At 39.4% G+C, this 20,679-nt stretch overlaps 2 protein-coding genes across 3 annotated transcripts; both read left to right on the forward strand.

Moving 5' to 3' along the window:
- Positions 1-478: 478 nt before the first annotated feature.
- LOC148661228 (small COPII coat GTPase SAR1A) lies at positions 479-8,029 on the forward strand. 2 transcript variants are annotated; one of them, XM_088634655.1, is made up of 7 exons: positions 479-632; positions 1,349-1,421; positions 1,723-1,842; positions 2,103-2,168; positions 2,631-2,734; positions 3,519-3,650; positions 5,639-8,029. In XM_088634655.1, the coding sequence occupies exons 2-7, from the start codon at positions 1,364-1,366 to the stop codon at positions 5,753-5,755; spliced, it is 597 nt and encodes a 198-aa protein (XP_088490781.1). In that variant the 5' UTR covers positions 479-632; positions 1,349-1,363; the 3' UTR covers positions 5,756-8,029. The 2 variants fall into 2 exon arrangements, with proteins under 2 accessions (XP_088490781.1, XP_088490782.1); XM_088634656.1 differs by having other exon boundaries at positions 520-581.
- Positions 8,030-9,341: 1,312 nt separating this feature from the next.
- Positions 9,342-19,744, forward strand: tysnd1 (trypsin like peroxisomal matrix peptidase 1). Its single transcript, XM_088634651.1, has 4 exons — positions 9,342-11,076; positions 11,900-12,030; positions 13,694-13,879; positions 19,236-19,744. The coding sequence occupies exons 1-4, from the start codon at positions 9,905-9,907 to the stop codon at positions 19,451-19,453; spliced, it is 1,707 nt and encodes a 568-aa protein (XP_088490777.1). The 5' UTR covers positions 9,342-9,904; the 3' UTR covers positions 19,454-19,744.
- Positions 19,745-20,679: the final 935 nt, after the last annotated feature.

A 20,679-nucleotide genomic window follows, 5' to 3' on the forward strand; every position in this document is an offset into this window, starting at 1 on the left:
ACCATAAATGGAGCCGTAATACCGCATATAAAAAGGGCAAAGGTGGAGCTATTTTCCTCTGTAAATCACAACTTTCTTATCGTTCTAATCGGCATTTATGTTTTACAGGTAGATCGAGAGATCGATCTAGAAATTTGGAAATCTAGAAGCACGTTGGCCAAAAACATCCAAGAACAGACTTAATTTTAAATAATTTTAAACAGGATTTCGTGTTAATTAGTCCATCATCCCTGCAGAGTAAACAGACATCTTGTTAGCGTAAGATAAGTACATTCTTAACATTCTTAAAGAGTGACATTAAACTTAATTTGTTATACAAGCTGAAGAACCTCATACATGTTATGTACATGTCATTAGACATTTCTGCAATTTCACATTTCTTGCAAAAAGTATATGATCACTTGTAAGATACGTAGAAATGAGAAGAGATTCGTGAATACCATACACCGCGAGCGCGCAAACATCGTCACCGGCGCTTGGCGGAAGTGATGTCATGGTAAGAGGTACCGGAAACTCAATGCGTTTACGCGGTTCCGGTGTTCAGTCGGAGGTAGAAGAGAGTTCGGCGAAAGGAGAAAGCGGTACGGTTCGGTTTTGAACAGACAGCGTTAAAGAGAAACGGGCACGCTGAGGTAAAGAGGTGACTTTAACGAATTTACAAAAGTTTCAATTCCAAGAAGCTTCTTCGAATGTGTTTGGGTGCTAGGCCCGAACCCAAGTGCTAAAGCTGGGGAAAAGTGATTCGGTTCCGATTTCAACTCTCGGCCCGGGCCGTATATCGGTGATGGAGTAGCGAAATGACGCAAAGGAGAAGAGACCTCCTGCTGTCACGTATTTGACAAAAATGGAACCAAAGTCCCCCGACCCCCACCTTGGTTGAAGGGAAACTGTCTTTGGTGGTGATCAAATCTAAACTTACGTGGCTTAAATACCTGTAACTGTAAACCGGAGGGTCGAGTGCTGGGAATCGCGCTCGGCCTTTCCCGTGTCGCTGGCTCCGCATATTTACACTTCAGTGACAAGCGTAGCTGCCTCTGCACGTCATTTATGGAATTGCATGTCGAGAAGGGCATTTAAGTAGCCCCTGACGCCTTATGTTCCAGACGAAACCACACTGGACAGCAGCGGAGTATTAAACGGTTGTAGTCGACTGGCTGCCAGTGTTGTCCTCGCAGATGAAGCGGTCCCTCTGTACAACTTGAAACCTTGTGCCGCTAAGAGACGATTAAGTTAGGATAGTTTTTGGTATTTCAGACGTACATCTGTGGGGGAAAAACGCAACATGATCTGTCGTGTAACTGCGAAACAGGTTGCTGTCTTTTCACTTAAAACTTCTGTTTTATTTCAGGTGACAACAACAGAAATGTCATTTATATTTGATTGGATCTATAAAGGTTTTAGCAGCGTGCTACAGTTTCTAGGTAATGTATCACACTTGTTGTTTCCTCCTGTCTATGAGCAAAGTAAACATTATCTTTATTATTGGCCTGAAAAAGCTTTCATTTCTTGATTCCTCAGCTGTATTTGTCCTTCCTAGTTTTTAGGCACTTGTGTATATAAATGCAGTAAAACATTATGGGTTGTAAATGGTTGATTGGAGTGAATAGTGTAGGTGTATATGTAGAATACTTTTCAAAACTTCTATATTGCTTCTATCCTAGTTTTATTTAGAAGATATTAGTATTTCTTTTCAACCAGATGTTTTTTTTAATGTCTTTTCAGGTTTGTACAAGAAATCTGGGAAGCTAGTTTTCCTCGGCTTAGATAATGCTGGCAAAACAACATTATTACATATGCTTAAAGATGATAGGCTTGGGCAGCATGTTCCTACATTACATCCAAGTAAGTACTTTCCCTCTTTGTGTTTTTTTCTTTTAGTAGTATTGGCAGTTTTTAGAATGGATGTTTAATTTAAAAGTTAACTGAATTCATAGTAGAAATGATATTTGGTCTGTGAAACCTAATTTATGCTTTTGTAAATATGATATGAAGACTAAATGTTTTGTTCTTCCAAGCATTGCTGTAGTTTAGTGTAAACAAAAATCATTTCCATCAGTCTTATTGCTGTAATGTAATGACATTTTCCACTCTTTTTATGATAGCCTCGGAAGAGTTAACAATTGCTGGAATGACTTTCACAACATTTGATCTTGGTGGACATGCACAAGGTAAGAAATTCGTTTCTGATGCAATTACATTTGTTTACTTCCCCTTTTAAGTAAAAAACCAGGTGCCATAAAATTAATCAATTAGCAATGACTCTGATGCACCTGTAGTGCTAGGAGCACAACCTTGAACCAGTGAAAAATGTGCTTTCAGGGTGGTGTTGTTCCAAAATGTGGGTAGCAACACATAAGGTGAGCGAAGGTTGGAAATATTGGTGTCTATTACAATGTCATTAGCTGAAGGAGTGTTAATGTTACTAGCTGAAACTGGCAGCTGCTTTCTGTAGTTTAGAGATTTCTTTTTTTTATTGGAATGATTGTATGCTGATTGTCCTGGTACTTTTATGATATATAATGTAAAAATCAGTATATAATATTCCATAAGAAAAGCTCACTCATATTAGTGTGATTTACCTGTGCATTATACCACTTTTGCAACAGTTGTTTGTCATTTCTTCTACACAGCGAGAAGAGTCTGGAAGAATTACCTCCCAGCTATAAATGGAATTGTCTTTCTAGTGGACTGTGCAGATCACCCTCGCCTTCAAGAATCAAAAGTAGAGCTTGACGTAAGGTCATAAGTTGTTTGCATAATTGTGATAGTACTGGAATCTTGAGAAGATAATTTTGAAGTGCTTTAATTGGGGGGGGGGGGAATCAGATGTTGAAAATTTTCACAAATATTGTATTTTTAAACCATACAAAATATGAACATTACTGTCCTTTGTAAAACCAGCAGTATTTCTGTTAATACGAAAACACTACACAAGGCATGTAAAACGTAATTATGTTTTGTAAGCAAGAAAATAACATTCTCTGCTTTACAAAGTAGTGTACTTCGCACACTGGAAGATATGACTGAATGTTCGTCTTTGGGAAGATAAGCAGCATGACCTGCCAGCAGAAGTTTTGCATATAAAGATACTAATTAACTAGGGCATGTAATTATCAGCCTGAAGTCATAATGATTTGTGTAACATATTTTTGGTATTGAGTGTGATATTTTGAGCTGTCCTTTCCAACAATGAAAAAGAACATAGTTATAGAACCCATAATGGGAGAGAACATTTTCAAGAAAACCAATAGGATGTTTAAAATATACAAACGTCAGATTAAACTTGTGTGTTTTATCCGTGCTATGTTATAGAGTGCTTTGGTACAGTGGTTAAATAAAGTATTTGTGTGTTATTTTAAAATGGTTGTAAAAGCTTCTTATTGAGATTTTAGCCCTGTAAAGCAAGTAACAGCACATTTAAAAGAAAGTTAAATTTTGTACAGAAGAATGTAGTTTATAGTTGTGTAGGACATAATGTGTACAAGGTTGTACTGCTCATTATTCGTTTTCATTAACAGGCACTATTGACAGATGAGACAATCTCCAATGTGCCAGTCCTTATTTTGGGCAACAAGATAGACCGTCCAGAAGCCATCAGTGAAGAGAGACTGCGAGAAATCTTTGGTCTTTATGGACAGACAACGGGAAAGGCAAGATTAATTGTTTTATTAACTTTCAGGAGTACACTTTTGTGCAAAGAAAACAATTTTTGCATATAAATATATAGTCTTGTAAAAATATTCACCCCTTTCATTAATGTCTTATTTTGTTGAATTACAAACATTATGTTCTCATTTTTTGAAAGGGATTTTGAATTCAATACTCTTTTAATCAAATTGAACACTCACTTGGCAGCAGTTAAAGCTATGAGTATTTTTAAATAAGTGTCAGTATCGCACGCTAAGGTGGTTCACTTTTTGGCCAGTTGTTCTATGCAAATCTGTTGTGTCAGGTTGGTTTGTATTCTTGATGGAAAGTAAACTTGAAGCTTTGCCACTGATGGAATCTGATACCATTGTACTGGATTCAGATCAGGACTAGCCCATTTAAGGACATTTGCTTTCTTCTTGTTATGCAAAGCTCAGGCCTTTTGTTTTGTGTTAATGTCCCCCAAGAGAGTTCAAATTTCATCCCAGTTTTCAGTCTTTAGTAGACTGAAAAGGGTTTTCCTCTATGATTTGCCTGTACTGAGTTCCAACTGTTTTCCCTCAATCTTGACAAGAGTTACAGTTAATAATTGCTTACACTTATATAGCACTTTTCATGACACTCCACTCAAAGCACTTTACAGGTAATTGGGATCCCCTCCACCACCACCAATGTGCAGCATCCACCTGGATGATGCGACTGCTGCCAGAGTGCACCAGTAGGCTCACCACACATCAGCTATCACTGGGGAGGAGAGCAGAGTAATGAAGCCAATTCATAGATGGGGATTATCAGGAGGCCATGATTGGTAAAGGCCAATGGGAAATTTGGCCAGGACGCTGGGGTAACACCCCTACTCTTTTCGAGAAACACCCTGGGATTTTTAATGACCACAGAAAGTTAGGACCTCAGTTTTACGTCTCATCCGAAGGACTGAGCTTGTTTACAGTATAGTGTCCCTGTCACTATACTGGGGCATTAGGACCCACACAGACCACAGGGTGAGCACCCCCTGCTGGCCCCACTAACACCTCTTCCACCAGCAACCTTAGCTTTTCCCAGGAGCTCTCCCATCCAGGTACTGACCAGGCTCAACACCTGCTGAGCTTCAGTGAGCTGCCAGTTCTTCATAGTTGTTCAGCAGTTCATAGTTCCTGCTGATGAGAAACAGCCCCATACCACCATGCTTGACAGTAGTGATTGAGTGATACATTGTGTTAGGTTTTTACCATGTAACACTTTGCATTTAGACTAAAATGTAACAATTTTGTTCCATAAGATCACAACACTATTTGCTACATGTTTGCGGTATTACATAGATGATCTGATACAAATTCCATATGGGGTTTGAAATAGGTTTAGCAATCTGGCATGGAGTGACCCTGATAGCCCATCTCAGCCGGTAAGTTAATCTAAGAGCTCTGTCAATCTTTCAGAGTTGTTGTTGGCCTCACAGTGGCATCTATAACCAGTTTCCTCCTTGCCCTGTTGTTGTCCCTGCAAATGTAACATAGGCTAGACAGTGTCTGAGTAGTAAGATACATCTTCCACTTCTTCATGTTAGACTTCACCATGCCTTAAGAGCTTTTCTGCTACTATCCCTAAGTTCTTTTGAAAGCTACTTCGCCTTCACATCTTTTCTTGCAGTTCACTACCTGACTGAGGGGAGACGTAAAGTGTAGTATATTGACTCATGTGAACTATTATTATTGCACACAGATTCATTCATCTATTTGTGTGACTTGTCAAAATACTTCTGTGCATCTGAACTAGTTTAGGTTTACCATAGCAAGGGAGGTGAATACTTAAGCAATATACATATTTTAGTTTTTCATCTTTCTTTGCAGTTTTCACCTGTAAAAATGTACAGTTTGAGCATTCCAATTTTGCTTACAATATCCACAGCAATATTCTGGTTAATGCTTGAGCAGTTTGTTACATGTGGGCCACTTTTTGGCATAATGTGTTGCACTTGTCTTTGTGTATTTAGGGCAGTGTGCCATTGAAGGAGCTGAATGCAAGGCCAATGGAGGTATTCATGTGCAGTGTGCTGAAGAAACAGGGGTATGGAGAAGGTTTCCGCTGGCTTTCACAGTACATTGACTGATCTCTTCAGGATTGAGCTGTGCGGACTGAGGTGACTCCTAACTTCGTGACAGTTTTTGTACCTGGACGTGGAAAAGACAAAGGACTTACACCTTATACTGGAGAGTTGTCAGCAACCAATGTATTTCCTCACCTTAATTACAGTATGTAAATGTCCAAATGGCCAAATATTTAGCCCTGTACTGCACAATTTGCTCTGATTTAGAAGGTGTGTTACCCTTAAGTACAGGGTGACGCTTAGAAATGACACAGAAGTTTTCTAAATTGGGAATGGATTAAATAAAACCCCCTGCCTGTTTTATATGGCTTTTTCCTTTTAAAAGGTATAGTCATTGCAAACAAAAGGTCTTCTAATGTTATGTAATCCATTTACTTTTGTGCAATTAATTGTGAATTTATGTAAATATCTCCTTAAATAAACCCAGTTTTCTAGAGTTTAATTTCCAATTATAAAGACTGGGTACATGAAGGGAAAGTGTGTCGGTAAGGAGAGAAGCAATATTCAGATGCACTGGTATGATGATACTATGATTTGATTTAAACAAAACTACTAGAAATGTGGCTACTATTGGCTTTCGGAAAGATTACATATGGTTGTAAGATTTCTATGTAAAACTGATTATCAGTTTTAATTAACTCCGTTCTTCTCCTGAAAATTAAACCCTCACTAATGGTAACTAAGTGGAATAAGTGAGTAGACAACAAAAGGTCTAATTTAGTTTGAAAAAGTACAACTTTTATAGTACATTTAAAGAATATTTTGGCAAATGTCTCATATATCTTTACAGTGGTCCCCAGTGTCACAGATATGCCTGAAATAAGTAATATTAATCTCTTAAAAAAACAAGATCATAACTAATTATTATTATTATAACTGTTTCTGGGGGGAAAAAAGGAATAATTGCACAGAATTGGACAGAATTTGCCAATGCTACTATATCCAGTATAGAGTCATCAAAAATGTGCAGCTCTTTTTAAATTTACAAATGGATGTGTTTTCAGTGCATTGTGATGCACTTCAGTTTTTGCTTAAGTAGAATCAAGATGGAATATGTTTTGTGCAGTCCAGTAAAATACTCATGAAAAAGTATTTCACATAGAGCAATAAAATGTGGAGAACAGCAATAGCAAATCTGGTGGAAAAATGTCAAGGGTGATCCATTCTTTAAAAGTATGTGATGATGGAAACTTTGAACACCCCATCCTTACTATAAAAGGTATAATTATGACCTAGCATGTAAGTATAATGCTTTACAACAATACTAGGCAACAGAAGCACTGGATCGGTTCCACTGTTTCTAGTTAAGGCAGAACGGATTTGTTCAAATGCTCTAAATTTACACTTCACGTTACCTCCTACGGTTTGAAGTGTTTGATTTTTTTTTTGGAAATGGGGTATTGACTAACTAGTGCGGTATGGCCATCACTGGTTTGCTTTCTGTTTTATTTACACTACGTTTACAAGCTTTCATGTTTTATTTAACTTTGCATTTAAGATTGGAATGCCTTTATTTAAAGCTTTTTCTGCATACACAAGGTTACACTGAGACAATTTTACTTTGTATTGTAAAGAGCGGGGGGGCAAGGGGATTCCTTTATGTACTGTACATGTTAATGCAGATAATGACGTTTGTCCGTGTTGTCTACTGTTAGAATTCTTTCACTTATTACACAGCAGGGGTGGAGTAAGTATTTTTTGAATATCAACTGCTGTACGTACAAGTTACTGTAAGTTGCAGGTTGAATATGAGAGTACTTATTTTGTACCGAAACATAACTTGAGGAATTCAACAGCCTTTGTATGTGTACTAAGAATATACATCACGCACCACTTTTATTTGCAGCATATTTGTAAATAATGTAAAATAGCTTGGGCTTTTATGCATCTTATTACAATTCACGAACTACTGGAAATGTCACTGAAGGAAATGAAAATGAAAAGGAGTACAATTTTATTGATTGTATACATTTGGATTGATAATCACCAAAAACATTTTAATCAGTCATATTAGCCATCTGTCACATTGTCCTTTTTGACCTTTTTATTGATGAGATTGTATGGCTCTAAAGTAGCAATTTTAAAATACTGTCACATAATGAGCATGTTCTTTTATGCAATTTGTACATAATACCCATGCTCTAAAGTCCTTCAATAGCACATGCTTACAGATCAAACTTTTACCTCCCAAATTGTCCCTAATACTTTCTAGCAACATTCTTATTGTTTTCCATTTGGGTCATTTCAATATATAAAAATAAATGTTGTACAAAGTTGTTTTGGCCTTTACAAGTTTTGTGTATTTTTTGCCATGTTAACACAAATAGAAATGGCAGTTAGCCATTGCTCATCATTTTGAGACTTGTTTGCCACACTTAGTTATTTCATCCCTTGGTTAGCAGGGCATTGTTAGAATTGACAGAGATTCTAGAATTTGTTAGAATGTACAGAGCAAATGTGTTGTTGTTTTTTTTGCTTCACGTTCTGAAAATTAAATGAATTGTAGCTTCTTACATCAGACCCCATAGAGCATTGTGAACACAAGATGACACCTTCCTTGGAAGCTGCGTGTTGCGATTGCTTAGCTGTGTTCCGAAACTGCGTCACATTATTCACAGAAAGTGTGGTCCTTCAGTCACAGCACACCACCATCCAAACTGAAAACAATGCAACAACTCACAGAGATGGCAGTACCTCCATATGTGTTTCATAGAGGGGATATTTTCTCCTTCTGGGCAAGCAGAGGCTAATTTCAGGCTGGTTCTGGTGTGTGAGAGAAAGGTGCACTAATATGAAGCAATATTGAGTAGATACGGATAATATTATTATAGTTGTTTTGTTCATTGTAAGATACATTGGACAGAAACCACAACCTGGAGAACACTCAGGTGTGTTGAATCTTACTCCAGTGTGGCACTGGTGGTATAAGGAACCCACCCCTGCTGAGCTCTTTGCTCAAGAGAAATCTTCCCTTAATCAGTAAGACATTTGGTTAGAATCTCTGCAGTCGTGTGTCTACTCAAGGCTCGAAATGTTAAACACAATTAACAAATTCCATAGTTATAAAGTAAAAATAAACTCCCAACAGGTTAAGGAACTGAAAACCAATTAAAGAGATGTAATCAGACCTATTATTAGATCTATTAAGAGGCAAATAATTTGATTGAGGGCTCAAAATACAAGTGTGTGGGTCCCCACGTTCAGGATTGGCAATTCCGTGGTATAGGCATGCCCCCAAAAAGAAAGGCAATCTTTTCGCCCAGTGTACAATAATAAGTGCACAGCGCGCCTGTTGACCTGCAGCTCGGCTTTTAATATTTAATATTGCAAACAACGATTTTAAAAAACAGAGGTTCTCGTTGAATAAAAGTTTTGAAAAAGACTCCTCACCGCTGAAATTGTTCAGACCTCCTTTTAGCGCTCACCACGCACTCCTCTCGCCTGGCTTTTTCTGGCCAATCGGATTTGGAACCACAAACAACAACCAATAGAATAATCCTATATCCCATATTTTTTTTCGCCACCCAATGAAATTGCACGTTGAAAATCTACGTCACACATTGGAAAGGGGAGCCAATGAAAACCGATTATTTTATTCGTGATCTTTCTTTTCCGGAAGCGAGTGTGTTACTGACTGCTGTTCGAGGCTGGCCAGTGTGATTGGTAAACGACACGTTTCGGTAACTCAACTGAAACATTGAAAGTTTAAGTTCTAATTTTTTAGGCAGATTGCTGTGTTGTTGATAAAAATGTGACATCCTTCTGAGTTAGAATTCATTTAATAACGATAGTGTTCCTAATTGTATACGATGTTTTAATCTATCAAATGGCTAATGAATAACGAAAAATATAGGTTTCCATAAATACACACCTAAAAGCAGCGATACATTGCTTATATAAATAAACGAAAATTGCTTTTATGGATTTCCAAAATACATTTCGTAACATTAGCACGACGGTGTCACACGAAATAAGGTATAAAGTACTGTAAAATATAGATTTTTAATTTATTATACAAACTGCTTTGTACGTTGAGTGTTTTATCGCTTTCTGTAATTAAGACTAACATCGAGTCTCATTTTAGGTGATTAATATGAGAATGTTGCGTCCGTTCTACGTGCATAGAGTAATCTGAGAGTCTTTAAAGGGCGTATGTCAGACATGGGAGCCGTCGAGGACTGGGGTTGCACGGTGTCGGTTTTTGAGATAAGTGAGGAGTCTTTACATATAAACATAACCAGCAATGGGAAGGTTTCGAATCCTTCTGTATCCGAGGGTCCACAGCGCGGTTTAGCCGAGCCTTTAAGCTGCAGTGGGACTCTTTTGGACAGTCGGTCTGGGATAGTGCTGTGTCACAGCCTCGTCTTCTCCCCTTTCCTCAATAAAAGCATCAATATCTCCGATTATCGGGTCCTGTTTCCAGACAGCTTCAGCAGTAGGCTGCACGTCTACGTGCAGCGCCCCGAAGAACTTAAAAGTGTAGATAACACGAAGCAGCAAAGCCATGTAATGCGCCAGTGCCTCGGAAAAGCCAAGCAAACCGTGTCCAAGCCGTCCCCTCAGAAGGCAGAGCTCCTCATGCTAGTCTCCAATCCTCAATTCCAAACAGCGTTCACGAGGTTATTTAATAAACCAGATGAGTGGAGATTTTGCAGCAACACAGGGGATATAGACCTGGATGACCTAAAAAAGGACACAGAGTTTCTAAGTTGGTTTGCTGTGCTTAAGGTTCCAGGCCTTTTGGGTAGAGGGCAGAGAGCTCTGCCTTGGGTGTCCAGTTCTAGTCTAAAAAAGGGGGATGTCGTTTTCGCCTGTGGCTCCCCGTTTGGCTCCTTCTGTCCCGACCTATTCATGAACACCCTCAGCAAAGGGGTAGTGAGCAACGTCGCCGGGGAGAGCAGGGCCTTGATCCTCACGGATGCCCGCTGCCTGCCTGGCACAGAAGGAGGGGGACTCTTCTTGGACAAAGGAGGCCGCTTCTGCCTTGCTGGGCTGATAGTGTCCCCGTTATGTTGGAGGGCAGGCGAATGGATTGGCCTGACGCTGGTGTGTTCCCTGGAGTCCGTTGTCAGGAACATTTGGTTTGTGAATAAAGGGGACCCTTGCCTGAATTGGATACTGTCCGACACCCCGTCGCACTTCGTACAAGATCTGCCAGTCACAGGTGAAGCCAAAAGTGTTAGACGGCACCCCACCGTAGCATTAGTACAGAGCGGCGAGCTCTGGGGCTCTGGAGTCCTGATGAACTCAAGAATGATGCTGACATGCAGACACGTTGTGAACGGAGCTTCGAGGGTGGTTGTGAAGATCAACAATAAAGAGAGGTATTTCTAGCTTGGTCACTCTTGAACTAGTTTTGCCAAGGGACTTGTAGGTGTATCTCAGGATTTTGAAAAAGGGATTGCTGTGCTTTGCCGGTGATTTTCAAGGGGACAGAGTTACATGATCATAAAACATATACCAGTGCCTTGCAAAAGTATTCAGAACTTTTAAAAGTTTTCCAAAGTTACTGGATTCCAAATCACGCTCGCACATCTTTTTCACAATCAGTATTTTTATTGCCAACTCACATGCTCAATCAAAATGTTCAAAGCCAAAATTAGTTATTTGTCAGCCTATAACTTAAAGAAAGTCAAAAACTGATATAGTTCAAGAAGGGAGCTGCGTCAGCATGCGTAGGCTGCAAAGGAACAAGTAAAAGGTTTATTCCGTGCTGAGAAGAAAAGAAAAATGTTTCGGCTGTGGAGCCTTCAAAGATATTCTGCTTGCATAAGTATTCAGAACCTGCACATTTGTATTTGGTAGAGCCACCTTTTGCCACAATAAAAGCTTTAAGTCTTTGGGGGTAGGCGTCTACCAGCTCTGCACACTGGAAAGGAGTATTGTTCGCCCATTCCTCTGGCAGATTTGCTCCAGCTCATTCAAGTTTGGAGGGGCCTGAATACTTTTGTTAGGCAGTATATACAGTATAAAAAAAGAATTCAGAATTCTTTTGAAAAAGTAATGTTTTTTGTCCAAGTCCCTGATGTCTGTAGGATTTCATTATGTTTATGTTTGAATTCAACTTCACAGAGGTGTTTGATGTAAAAATATAAATATCTGGTAGAATAAGTGTACAGTTAGCTTGCTCATCTCTCTGTATCCCAGATTGCTCACTGTGGTGGGGAATGTGGTTTACTCCACTAAGGACTCTTCACCCTACGATGTAGCAGTAGTGCTCCTGGCAGACCCCCTTCCCAGCACTACTGTTCCTGCTGTGGCCAGGGACTTCAGAGCAGGTAGAGTGGTCAGTTACACTTCCTTTGCTCAGTGTAAGGTGTCTGTTCAAGGTCAGTACACGTTCAAACATTGTAGCATTTGGAATAAAATAATGCTGCTGCCTCAAAAAAATTAACAAACTTTTGACTTGAATTAGAACAAAGAGCAACTCACAATTTCTAAATATCTGGGCATTTGGTCAGATAGTGCTAGAATTTTCAAAGTTAATATTAATAAACTCCTGGTGAAGTCTAGACATGGTTTCCTTTATCATTATAATCTGGTTTTGCATGTTCCCCTAGTTATACAGTAATTCAACTGTCCATACTCTTGAACCGCCCTGGGCTGTGGTGACAAGGCCTGAGGGCTTCTACCATTCTGCCATCAGATCTTTCAAATTCTTTATTCACAAATCAGAGGTATTAGCTGTCAGGAGTGGGATTTGAACCCACACCTCAAGTCAGAGACCAGAACACCCAAGCAATGGAAAGACGTAAGTCATGGAATCAGGCACCTTAGACCACTCGGCCATCCTGACGAGCCATCAGATCTGTCACTCGCGTCCCATATTACACTTATCATTGTGTCCTTCATTCTTTGATTAATTTGTGTCTTTTTGCCCCTACGAAGGACTGGCTTCCCATCCAGGGTGTACCCTGCCTTGCACCCATTGCTTGCAGAGATAGGCTCCAGCTCCCCCCTGCGACCCTGAATTAGATGAAGCAGTTGGAAAACGGATGGATGGGTGCATTCTAGTCAGATTCTCTGGTATAGGGTAGTTTCACAATCTGCAAATAGAGCTGAAATTCCCCAACTTCAAATCTCTGGGCAGTCTTAGTCATATGAGTGAGTGTTTTATGCCTGACACCTGCACTTGTCAACTCTGCCCCATTCCACTGTTTTAAATAAAACCAGTTATTTTACATAAAACCTCTCTTTTATATTGTTCCTTTTGGGGAAATTGATTTTTTGGTATCTGTTGTTTTTTTTTAGAGGTGGCACTTTTCAAGAACCTGTAACGAACGTATACCAGGTCATGACTGTATTCTGCATGTTGCATACCCTATCTTCTAATTCCATTTAATTTACTGTTTTAAACTATGTACACCTGTCTCTTTTGTGTTTGATTACTTTATTGTAAAGGAGCCTGAGATTCTGAAAGGCACTATATAACATATCGAGTAGGTTATTACTATTGTATCCCAGCTCCCTCACAACCAGTGGAGTGGTTAGAAGATGGATGGATTATTGTGTCCCATTGTGCTATTTACATTGTACCAATTTTTCTTCTGTACATCTGCACTCTTGGCCAGAATATCACAGCAAATGAGAATTTATCAGCTGACCTATTTGGGTAATTAATTCTACAGCTGCTATTATTGAAAAATGAGGAGTTGGTAGTAGTTACTTCAGGAAAATATTGTATAAATTACAAAGGGTGTGCTAGGGTATGCTCTCCAACTTTGGCAACAGGCTAAACCCAACGAGACAGCTGATTAATTCTGCAGCTGCTAACAAGTCATCATGACAACGGTCTTCTGATTTAAGGGTCATCTGATGAATGTGAAGTTTTTGCAGTCAAGAATAACTGCAGTGAAGGGAGATGCTCTGTTCGGAGTTGTCTTCGAATGCATGCGTTTTATTCTGTTGAATTCTGTCGCACCCTTTTTCCTTTCTGTGCAGGCGAAGATGTGTATGTCACAGGGTATGGTGTGTTCGGCCAGAGCTGTGGGCCCTCGGTGACCTCTGGGATCCTCTCCAGAATAATCGCTTGTGATTTCCAGCCTGCAATGCTGCAGACAACATGCGCAGTTCAGGCCGGCGCCAGTGGGGGTGCTGTGATTCGAGCAGCCACAGGAGAGCTCCTAGGTGACTACTCCTTTATTTAAAACTATAAAAAACAGTAGTTGCTGCGTTAAAAATTACTTTAATCAGCCTATTTAGTACAGTATGTGCATTTTAAGCAGCATTTTGAACTAACATCTTAAGGGATGCTGATGATAATGGAAATCAGTTGGCTAGCAGTATGGATCTGCTTCACAGAGTGTTGGATTTCTCATTTCTAATGTTTTTCTTTAAGTGGTCAGTGCAGTGTGTGGCTGACTTTACCGTGATGCTAAATGTTCTCTTCTATCAGTAACTAGTGCTACTAGCAGTTCTTCTGTTGTAAGCAAAACATCTTTGTAACACCAAAATGCATTTCTTCACCCCCAACATGTAGATCTGACTCAGTTCTGGATAAATCAGAGATGCTTATTTTAACAGGAACCGGAATCTTAAAGTGATTGATTTGAAATTATTCTGTTGTGTATAGTACATATAGGTAGAACAGTCTGGGAGCATTTTCCGCTTGATGTGAGATTTCTAATTGGAATAAATGAAGTGTGAAGCGCTGGTGTGCTCTACAGAGATGCGTGCTGTCAGTGCAGGAGATGAAGATAAAGATATCATAAAGAGGGAAATTCTATTTTTTACCCAGCTCTAATTGAAGCAACAGGCAGCAAGCATTGCTTGTCTAGCCTGTTTTCCCAGCTCTGACACTTTTTAACATTTACTCTCCCAGCCCACAGTGCTTACCTCTTGCTGAGGCAGTGATCAAAGGCAATGAAGAGGCGTTAATCTGAAATGTGTAACACCTCTGTGGCATTTAAATATCCGGGAAGACAATGACAGTCTGTGTTGGTATTGAAATAATATAAAATGCTGGGTACCTCTTGTTCTCCAAGATGACACTGTTCGTTCACGTTTTGTTTTTCTGTGCGTCCTGCATGTATTCACACAATTGTTTTTGGTTATTTAAAAACAAATGATGTACTGAAGGGAAGCAGTACCATATTTGCACAGTAGGTGGCAGTAGTGGGCTTTTGCGAAGTGCTGTCACTGGTAAAATGAATCGCTGGGAAGAGGCAGCACTAGAAACACAAAAGCTCTAGTCTTTAATCTTAAATTTCGAAGAGAAAATACCTTATTTTTATTTTTTTTGCATGCTTTATCCTTTTGTATAACTTGTGTGGTGCAACTGCTTAGGTCTCATCGTAGATGTCTGTAAATTAGGTGTCTATAAATGTCTATAAAGGTTTTCTTGAATAGTAACAGCTGGCTAGGTCTCAAGCAGTACCAAGCAGCTGAGGGATGGTAGTTAATAAGGATAAAATGCATTGGTATGATTATATTGCTGGCTTTGAATAACAGTCAGCTTTAGGAATCTGCTCACCTTAGAGACTTAAAGCTGTGTAGCCAATACCCGTGGTAGTGTTTTATAAAAGCCTGTGTGGTTCTGGATAATTCTCAGACTGAAAATGTTGTAGTTAGTGCTTTCAGTGGATAATAACAATCAGATCCTTTCCTTGCCTGGATTACCTGCAATCCCTGCATTAGGAATTAAATTATTCATGGCTTGATGTGACCTTTTTGGAGTCAAACATGAAAACATGAAACTTTATTGTTTCTTGCTGTGGCCATTAGATGATATTCAGCTCTGTACAGTTATCTTAATGAATGCATCTTAGATACCTCTGGGTGCTGGGTTTCATTTTCATTTTGGGGCACTGGAAGCATTCCATTAAAAGGCTAGAGAAACCAATTGCTTTTGAATATTATAGCTACTAGCAGTTGTATTTCTGAACTCCCCTGATGGGGGTCATAAAAAGGTGTTTTTGTTCTGCTGCCATGCAGTTCCAGTCTTGTTGTGCTGTATCCATGCAGACCTGCAAGGCTGTGATTTCTCCCGTGCTGCAGCTGTGTGGTTAAGAGTCCCAGGCAGGTGAGCGGTCCCCCCTGGGGTCTCCTCTCTGCAGAGCTGTGGCTCAGATCGAGGGGAGAAACTAGGCCACACCACCTCGTTTAACTGAACCAGCGAGAGGTGCACATCCTCGCCACAGGAGTGAAGGAAGGACGCAGGAGGGACATCTCTGCTGTACTTGTTTGCACTAAAAATGGTGACGCAGTTAACACTCTGACTGTTCTTCAACCCTACAGGCCACAGTGTTCTGCTATGTTGTTACCAGAGTTGATAAGAGGATATTCTGGACTTGGCATGCTTCAGAATCGGAAAAACCCATGCCATAAAGTAAAAAGTTTTACATATGAAATACTTTTGATATTCTGCCAATACATTCTGCTCGCACCTCACTTGAACACCTAAGTGGCAAATACAAGAATAATGTGTTAATCTGTTACATTTGCATTAGAGGCATCGGCTTTGTTCGGACTTGCACCTTTAATAAACGTGTAAAAGCTTTGTTCAAAGTGTGGGTTTTAGTGCAGCAAGAGGCCTGTAAAGGGAAAAGCAACCCTGGCCATGAGGCATGGTCATTTCAGTCACGTGAAAAATTACTTTCTGCTCGCAACGTTTGCTTAGACTGGAGGTGAGTCAGGCAATCAAAATCTTACTCTTCCTGTATCAGTAAGACAACAACAATGCGGTTACTAACAGTGTCCACAGCCCTGCACTGTGGGATTTGCCAGTAATTTCCATGGTGATGCAAGTACCTGCATCGGGAGAATGTTTTCTGAGCACTAAACTGTTCCTCTTTAACCACTGACAAATTTCAGCTTCCTGTGGTGTTTTTTAAATGCATTTGTTCTAAATCTCAAGGCAAGTATTATCTTCAATGTTGTCAGGATGCTCCCTCAAATGGAAAGCGCAAGCTGGGCGATACTGGTCGTGGGAGTCTCATTTACATGGAAATAGTTGTTTTGAGATCTATTAGCCTCTTAACTGGTGGGATACAACAGTCAAGCTTGTTTTTGCCGCCTGTAGAAACTGCAGTTTAGTTTGCGCCTCAAAGCATTACTTACTGCTTAAAGCAAAACAGCACTATAATCAAGTCTAGGGAAAGATCATTGGACTAGTTTGTCTTCACATACAGTTATCGAGCTGACTTGAAGAAAGCTTTGAAAAACGTCTTTATTAAGTCCACTTTCATGCTTAGTGTTCTTCCAGATGATTAAAAAGGTGGTAACCTTGTTTTGTTTGTTGTCATAGGTAGCTTTCTTGTTGTCATAGGCATTTGATTCATATGCCTGGAAGTGTGCTGTTTTATTTGGTTAGTCAATTTGGTTATTGAAGTCTGTGACGGAGAATGCTGCTTTTCAGAAATTGACTGCCAAGCTTCCGAATCGGTTGTTTCATGTGCACTATTTATTAATTGGGATTGTAAAATGGCTTTGATAGTTTTGGGTTCTCTGATTTTACTCTCTACTTTTGAAGTTGGTTGGCTTCATGTTCCTTACTTTAAACATACAAAATGCAATTTTGTTTAAAACACTCTTATCACCTAAAAAAGTCCTTACCAGGACATGGTACATTTATGTGGTCACTTTCAAAGCTACAAAGACTTTATTTGCATCCACCTGAAACATTTTCTATTATTACTGACAGAGAACCAAATAAGAATTCTAATATAAATATAGAATTCTGTAATTGATCTCCACTTAGATGTTTCATTTCTATTTGCAAATTTATTTCAAAGTGCATGTTGATAGAATTACGGTTTGATCTGTTAAACATGAATTCAGGTCAGAAAGATTCCAGCCCTTGTTTTTTTGTATTATGGCTGCTTACACTGCTACATCTGAATTAATAGAAGGCATATATATTGCTGTTGAAACATTTAATCTCACAGGTAAACATTTTGTAAATTATTGCATATTTGAGAGGAGTGGACAATTTAGGTGATGAGTGTGGTGCTGATACCCCCAGGGTCTGAGGTTCAATCCGTGTATGATCTGTGATCTAAGCTGCTTATGGGACTGTAGATACTGTGCACATGCTGCTTGAGCTAATGTAAGAAATAAATAAGAGGTAATTCTTTAGTAGATTATTTTAATCCCTTTTTACTCTTTTGTTGGGATTCGCTAGATGGTTAGGAAGTGCCAGGATGGTTTTGTCAGAAGCAAACAGTACTTCGAAGGCGAGTCACCTGTGGAGTGGTGTCATTAGTGATGCACTATATCAGGGTATGGATAAATAATCAATAACAGTCTCCTAGACTCAGGTATTGCGGGTAAACTTGTCAGATTCACAGTGTCAAAGCCACATTGCAAAGAGTTTTAACAACAGCACAAGCAATACAGGAGGATTTAGACAAAATCCACTGTGAATCTAGGCGATTTTGATGCCAGGCACATTTATTGTGGATACATGCAAAGTAATACATGCAGGACGTGAGAAAATGGAATTGAAATTTCACATTTCACTGAAACAGAAGACGCAATATACGAGAAAGCTTTAGGGGCTTATGTAGACTCACTTTCTTCAACCAGGTAGAGTGAGGAAGCAATAAATAAAGGCCAACAAAATGGTTGGGTTTATAGGAGTGTAGAATTTAAATCAAGGGAATTCATGTTCAACATACACAATACCTTCGTTGCTAGATGTGACCTGGAAAAATTTTAGTTGGCGCACTAAGAGAAACATTTGGCTGCTTTTTTAGAGGCAGAACAATAAGTCTTGTTCCCAGCATGAAGGGAATGTCGAAACTGGACTGAGGGAACTGAATCTTTTTAGCCGTTTTCAGCCTGGGTCAGGAAGCATTATGTCAGGACCAGATTCAGGGGTTCAAAATCCTGAAAAGCTTTGATTAAATCAGCTCATTGTGCATCTTCACATTATCAGCAACATAAGAGCCCATGAACAAAGGAAGGAATTAGATTTAGGGGCCATTTAAGACCAATAACAGGAGACAATTGTTTACACAGAGGACATGGGAGTCTGGGAGTAATGTCCTGTACATATGCATGAAGCTGACACCATGGACCCTGTATAATCACAAATGCATTGCAAATGTTTCATTTAATTGACCTGTTCCATTGTAATTGTTGTTTGTATTATTATTATTATTATTATTATTATTATTATTATTATTATTATTAGTGGTGATGTTAATAATATGTTAGTGTGTAAATCAACCACATATTTACAAAATGGCCAGCATTGAGCGCAAGCGAGGCCAAGCACGTGAACCTTATTTTAAAATAATACATTTTAACAAAAAAACAGTTGCACAGTGGTGAACCGCAGAAACGCAAACCAATATTCTTTGTGAATTTACCTAAACCCTAAATAAATGTGTTTTACCTGGATGGATACTTGGTTTCATTCCTGAAGTGCAACTAATATTTCTAATGTGCTATTGATCAACTAGCCACCAAACAACCACTTTCCCTTCCTTCCTGTCTGTCAGTCTTTTCTGTTCCTCTGATGTCTTATTTTCGTGCCCAGGCCTGGTATCCAGCAACACCCGGGACTGTGCTGCTGGAGTGACGTACTCCCATCTGAACTTCAGTGTTCCAGTCACAGTGCTGTCCCCCCTGCTGCGCCAGTATGCCCTGACTGGAGACTCGGGGGTGTTTGAGGAGCTGGACCGAGCCAGTGACGCTGTCAGAGCTGCGTGGAGACTACAGGGCAGCCACGGTCTAATTCCCCGGAGCAAGCTCTGACTCCCTCTGCCAGCCACAGGCAGGGAGAGAGACTCCTCTGACTGACCTGCAAGGGCTACAGATGTGTCTTTGCTTAAATCAGATGCTGATAATCTGTCACTGAGGCTGATCACATGAAGAGATTCTAAAGGAGCAGTTCATAGGGAGCTCATAAGGAGGACATGATTTACAAATCAGAAAATTAAAAACTGATTTTGTATCAAGAGTGTGAAAGGAGTCAAATATTTAATCTTACCTAAACGAGAGTGCTCATAATTTTGTTCGTTTCGATTAAAAGGTAGTTTTAGCGCACTAATGTGTTGTTTTGCCTCCTTGATTTTGATTATTTTTGGTAGTGTGTACTGGCATGAGGCAATAGTAGCAGCTCTGAATGAAAATCAACAGAAAAGGTAGATTTGAGCAAGATGACTCAACGCATTTCCAGGGCTTCCTGCTAGCTAGACTGTCATGAATATGAATTTTCAGAAGAAGGAATGTATTTATGATAACCTGGACAATGTTTGGGAGAAAACAGTAATTTAAATTTGATGTTGCAATATGACAATAGGGTATTATTTTACAGTTTATCTTAATTGCAGAAAAAAAGGTGCAATATCAAAATATCTGCATACGTAAGAAGTACGTTTAAAATTCTGGCTAGTGTCCAAGCCACGTTTGATCAATTAATTCCTATTTACCATGCCTGTGGCACAAAGCAGAGTCAAATATTCTGTAGTTTCTCTCCAGTGCTGCTATGAATCAGCCACTTCTGTATATAACTGTGAAGGTGAAGCTTTAGTCATGCCAGTGATCACATGTAGTGTTTGGGTTTCTCAAGACCGCAAAGGTGCAAAAAGGAGAAAAGAAGGTAGTATCTTCTCTCTTCCAGTCTCTTACCGAAAAAGACCAGAAACAGAGCAAAGGTTAGAGTTCTATTTTATTATCAAACACAGTGTAAATATTATGTTTAATATACTGTATTAAGCGTAGGTAACAATAACATGAATACACAGCACTTATTTTACATTCTATGCGTAGTATTGATAGTAGAAGTGAACAGTTTTTTTTTAAGCAGATCTAGACTATTGAACCAGAAAAACATGTTTGCACATGAACAAGGCAGTACAGTACATTGCTTGTGTAACTGTTGTGTAATTTTTTTTCTGCACCCTTACCCGATATAGAATAGGTGTCTCTTGGCCTATTCCAGTTTGTTCTTCTCAAATGGTGGTGGCAGAATGATCACT

This window comes from Lepisosteus platostomus, chromosome 6 (assembly GCF_059453375.1).
Source record: "Lepisosteus platostomus isolate fLepPlt1 chromosome 6, fLepPlt1.hap1, whole genome shotgun sequence".
NCBI lineage: Eukaryota > Metazoa > Chordata > Actinopteri > Semionotiformes > Lepisosteidae > Lepisosteus > Lepisosteus platostomus.

Coding starts and splice junctions, on each gene's coding strand:
- LOC148661228 (XM_088634655.1), top strand. CDS start 1,364: ATGTCATTTATATTTGATTGGATCTATAAAGGTTTTAGCAGCGTGCTA. Junction 2,735..3,518: donor AATCAAAAGTAGAGCTTGAC/GTAAGGTCATAA, acceptor TTTCATTAACAG/GCACTATTGACAGATGAGAC. Junction 3,651..5,638: donor ATGGACAGACAACGGGAAAG/GCAAGATTAATT, acceptor TTGTGTATTTAG/GGCAGTGTGCCATTGAAGGA.
- tysnd1 (XM_088634651.1), top strand. CDS start 9,905: ATGTCAGACATGGGAGCCGTCGAGGACTGGGGTTGCACGGTGTCGGTT. Junction 11,077..11,899: donor AAGATCAACAATAAAGAGAG/GTATTTCTAGCT, acceptor TCTGTATCCCAG/ATTGCTCACTGTGGTGGGGA. Junction 12,031..13,693: donor GGCCAGGGACTTCAGAGCAG/GTAGAGTGGTCA, acceptor CTTTCTGTGCAG/GCGAAGATGTGTATGTCACA.